This window comes from Rhincodon typus, chromosome 16, assembly GCF_021869965.1.
Source record: "Rhincodon typus isolate 14 chromosome 16, sRhiTyp1.1, whole genome shotgun sequence".
In the NCBI taxonomy this organism is placed as follows: Eukaryota; Metazoa; Chordata; class Chondrichthyes; order Orectolobiformes; family Rhincodontidae; genus Rhincodon; species Rhincodon typus.
The window spans coordinates 1,685,072-1,690,139 of record NC_063347.1 but is presented as its reverse complement, the minus strand read 5'-3'; the positions used below and the strand labels follow the sequence as shown (position 1 = coordinate 1,690,139).

Below are 5,068 nucleotides of genomic sequence, written 5' to 3'. Positions count from 1 at the left end.
CCCCATTCCCCTATCCCTCACCTCAATCCCACTGCCTGGTCCCATCCGCCCCCATCCCTCACCTCAACCCCATTCCCCTATCTCTCACCTCAGTCCCACTGCCTGATCCCATTCCCCTATCCCTCACCTCAATCCCACTCCTCGGTGCCATTCCCCTATCCCTTACCTCAGCCCCACTCCCCTATCCTTCACATCAGTCCCACTCCCCTAACCCTCACCCCAGCTCCACTCTCCAGTCCCATTCCCCAACATCCATCTATCTGTTGCTAATGTGTATCTGCTGTGCCCTGATGCAGTTGTCTCAGCTCCATGGCAAAGTGTTCCCGCATTCCCAATAAGTCTCAGTGTAAATACATTTCTCCCAAACTGTCTCCATGCTTTCAAAATCTTAAATTGATTGACCAACCCTGGGTAATCCATGTCAATACTAATGTTTGTAAAATTAAAACCCTCCATTAAATTGTCTCTCAGCATGCTCAATGCCCCTGACAATTGGTACTAGCATGGGCCCCTTTGTTGGGGAGTTCCAGTTGTATTTTACTCCTGGAGATCTGTATTGTTGACCTGCTTCCTGACTCGAGCTCCCTGTATCGGTAGTGACATTCCGAACTGCTATGGGAGGGAACCTAGAGTTCTGGGTGGGTTCAGGACTAAGTAAAGGGGTGAGTATTAAAGGAAGTTTGTCAGATAGGCTAGCGGAAGAGAAGAGCAGAGAGAAACATCTGATCAAACTGTTGCAATTGTAGTCCATGTGATGAGAGGGAATTTCTTTATTAGAATATATCAGTTTTCACAGTGTGTTATTGTTATCTTGAGCTGGTTATGTTTGTGATTGTAACTTAGACGCTCTGAACACTATGTCCTTTGTATAGCCAACAGTAACACTTGAGGCGCACAGTGGCCAAGAGGCAGCAGCATAATGAGCTGGTTCTTGATTTACTACCTCATTCTGTCCCAATCAAGCAGCCCTTACGGGGAGAAGTGTTGGCAGAGCCTTATGAAATCTGAGCAGAAACACAGTGATTCCTGTATTCCTGGTCATCGCAGCAATCCCATCCAGACAGATCACATTGCCAAAATTTGGACAGTTTTGATGTGAGATTGGATGAAGGATGCTGAAATTTACAAAGCCATCTTTTCAGATTTAATAAATGGCTTGAGGTTCAGGAAAAGAGGCATGCTTCATGGGACAAGAGTTTTCTTATAATTGTCTGTTTTGCTTTGGCAATACATGCTGTCTTGTCCCTGCACTCTGGAATTCCTTCCTGACTTGTCTCAATCTCTCTCTCTTCACCCGACTTCTCTGACCAAGCTTTTGGTCACTTCTTTAAAATTCCTCTTTGCTGTGGAGCCAATTGGGGCAATTTGGGATATTTTGATACATTATAAGCCCCGGCTGTCCCAATGATTATGGGTATCCGAGTGAGAGCCAATGTCTATTTGCTTGAGAATTGTTATCCTGGGTGTCTCTTGATACCTGGTGCCTGTTTGTGGCCAGTCACCATCTTGCTGTGCCTTGTCTCCACACACAGGGGAAGAGAAAGTTAGCATCCAGCTGGACCTAGAAGCTGAATTCCATTTCACACACCTCATCATGAAATTCAAGGTAAGTGAGAAAGAACAGGACAAGGGAGGGTTGGTTTAACTACAGACTGGAATCTCATCACAATTCTTCAATACAATCTAACTCGACATTAAAGGTGCCTTCAACAAAAAAAATTTCTAAAGAAATGTTTGTTCCTGTACACACCCAGTCAGTTTCAGTCTTAATTATTGTGCAGAAAAATACCTCAACCAACTTCTTTAAAGCTTAACTAACCCCTGTTTCCCCCACTGGTCATATGCTGGAGCTTTGATCTCTTTCATCTCTGAAGGACCTGAAAGGTGAACCAGCCCATGTATTGGGGCCATGTTCCAGTCACTAGTTTGTGCAGGGGGCTGACTTCCCCACTGCTCACTGCAAATCCCTTTCAACAGGAGCTTTTACTCAGGGGATTTACTGTCAGTTATTACTGACAGTATTCATTGAGTGTAATGAAGGGAGGTTATTGCTCAGATTATTTACTGAAGATTAATCCTATAAATTAAAGGGAAATTATGTTTTAATTATTCTGGAAACTGTATTGTGGTGCTAGCTTTGTTGCATCGGTACAGCTGGTGAGATTTACTGTGTGAATGATTTGAACACACCCTCAGCTCTGGGCTGTGCTCCAGATCAGGTTTGCTCTTTGATCAGGAATGTTTCTATTCAGGCCCTGAGCTGACAATGGGCCTGTTAATTAGTAACATCGTCCCACCTCACCGTGGCAGCACTTTGGTGGCCATTTCAAAACTCAATGGTCAGAATTTACCTGACTCAGCAAATACCCTCCGTAATAGCCTTCAAAAAATACCCTCAGTATATGCCCTCAGTAATAAGCCTTAGCAAATGTCCTCACTAAATGCTCTTCATAATAACCTTCAGCAAATACCATCTCAGTAAATACGCTGCTTGGTGGATTGATGACATTCCTGACTAGAGTTTATGCCAAACCTCAGTCTGCTAGTACTGATCAAGTTATTTTACTTTAGCTCAAGTCCTCAGCTTTGGGTGATGGATGAACTGAAAGCTTAGAGACACCTCAGAGATATGTTGACTTTAACTTATCTCAAACTGCATTGTTCATGTCTGAACCTGCATCAAGTCCTGCCTATCCATCACCACCATAGGCTCATTGAACTACATTGTGTAGTGTTCAATTATTCTGTGTTTGATTCTAAGTCTTTTTAAAATTGATGCTGGCTGTGTTTTATTGGTTGAGCTTGGGTGTATACTCAGAGAAAAGTGAGAGGGATGTAGAAAGAGCTGCGAGCTGGGGCTGTCGACATGGAGCAGATGTTTTAAAATCCTGTTACACAGACAGAAACCAGTCATCCCTGAATCAATTCAAAGTTTAAATGCACAACACATTGCTTTCAATGAGGAAGGGTCACCGGACCCAAAACGTTCTCTCTGTTTTCTCCTTCACAGATGCTGCCAGACCTGCTGAGCTTTTCCAGCAACTTTGTTTTTGCTCCTGACATTGCTTCCAAGTCCAGCAACTGCTCATATTAAAAATGTTGTTCTTCTTTTCAGGGTCTTGCCTGTACTCAGGTCTATTTCCTGAAACTCTCTCTGGAATCTACTCATTCCCCCAATGCTGCCCCTGATTTTAATTACTCACCTTTTGGTGGTAGTGACTTCAGCTGCCTGGGCTTTAATTTTCCCCCTAAACATTTTCACTGCTCTCTCCTCTCTCCTCATTAAGATGCTCCTTAAAATCATTCACTTTTTTCTGAGGTGTTGATCTCCAGTTTTAGTATCACCTCTCGTGGCCTGGTGACAGTTTGTGTCTGATCACATTCCTGTGAAGAACCCAGGGCAGAAAGCTGTGGAAAATGTTATAACCATCTTGTTTTGTCCTTTCCGTCAATTAGACATTTCGCCCGGCTGCCATGTATATTGAGAGATCTTCAGACTTTGGCCGGACGTGGAAGGTGTATCGTTACTTTGCTTTTAACTGCACAGTTTCCTTCCCTCATATCCCCACCGGCCCCCTGAGGAGGATCGATGATGTTATTTGTGACCATCGTTACTCAGATATCGAACCATCTACAAATGGCGAGGTGGGTCTGGAGCAGATCTGTCTGATTGTACTTTTCACTGGGAAGCCTCAGGATAAGGGAGGGAGAAAGCAGGTGTCTGATCAAATGATTGATGGAAATTGTATCCAAAATTCCCCCTGCCTCAACTTTCTGCCCCTAATACACACTCAGGTATTGATCAAAAACTGGGAGACATCAATACAGCTCCTCTTTCAACGGCCTGACAAATTTATCAATCCATCAAAGTCAAAATTGACCTGCACTCTCTCTGAAGGCTGAGAATTCAGTGCGAGTAACTCCCCTCCTGACTCCCCAAAATCTGTCCACCATCTACAAGGTACAAGTCAGGAGTGTGATGGAATACTCCCCACTTTCCTGGATGGGGGCAGCCCCAACAACACTCAAGAAGCTCGACACCATCCAGGACAAAGCAGTCGCTTGATTGGCACCACATCCACAAGCATCCCACTCCCTCCACCACTGACACTCAGTAGCAGCAGTGTGTACCATCTACAAGATGCACTGCAGAAACTCACCAAAAATCCTCAGACAGCACCTTCCAAACCCACGATCACTTCCATCTAAAAGGACAAGGGCAGCAGATACATGAGAACACCAACCCCTGCAAGTTCCCCTCCAAGCCACTCACCATACTGACTTGGAAATATATCGCTGTTCCTTAACTGTCACAGAGTCAGAATCCTGGAATTCCCTCCCTAAGGGCATTGTGGATCTACCTACAGCACATAGACTGCAGCAGTTCAAGAAGGTAGCTCACCCCCACCTTCTCAAGTGCAACTAGGGACGGGCAATAAATGCTGGCCCAGCTAGCAACGCCTACGTCCATGATTTAATTAGGAATATCAAATGGTTTAATTGTAAATCATGGAGCAGGTCTGATATAATGATGTTGAATTTTAGACCCAGAACCAGACAAAGATTTTTCCAATTCTTTTTCATCCTGTCGTGCTCATATGTGGTGGGGAGGTGATGGCCTAGTGGTATTATCACCAGGCTATTTTAATCTGGAGACTGAGCTAATGTTCTGGGGACCTGGGTTCAAATTCCACCATGACAGATGGTGGAGTTTGAATCAAATAAAAATCTGGAATTAAGAGTCTATTGTTGATTGTCCAGAGAATAAAAGACCCAACTTGTTCACTGATATTCTTTAGGGAAGGAAAGTGCCATTCTTACCTGGTCTGGCCTATATGTGACTCCCGACCCACAGCAATGTGGTTGACTCTTAATTGCCATCTGGGATGGGCAATAAAGGCTGGTCTAGCCAGCGACACCCACATCCCGTGAATGAATACATGAGAGATACTCCTGCTCCCACACGTACTGTGTTTCTCAAGTTGCCATCCACAGCAAGGAGGGCAAAAGCAACCCTGAGATCCTTCCCAGAGATTGGCACTTTCCAGGGATACAGCCACATACCTAT

General features: G+C 44.6%; 1 protein-coding gene across 1 annotated transcript in view; it reads left to right on the top strand.

The window, feature by feature from the left end:
* Window positions 1-5,068, top strand: part of LOC109923605 (laminin subunit beta-1-like) — a 162,646-nt gene that overhangs the window by 53,946 nt on the left and 103,632 nt on the right. Inside the window, exons 5-6 of the mRNA XM_048606657.1 lie at window positions 1,533-1,606; window positions 3,457-3,645. Of these exons, the coding sequence (XP_048462614.1) occupies window positions 1,533-1,606; window positions 3,457-3,645 (263 nt within the window). The remainder of the gene's footprint in view (window positions 1-1,532; window positions 1,607-3,456; window positions 3,646-5,068) is intronic.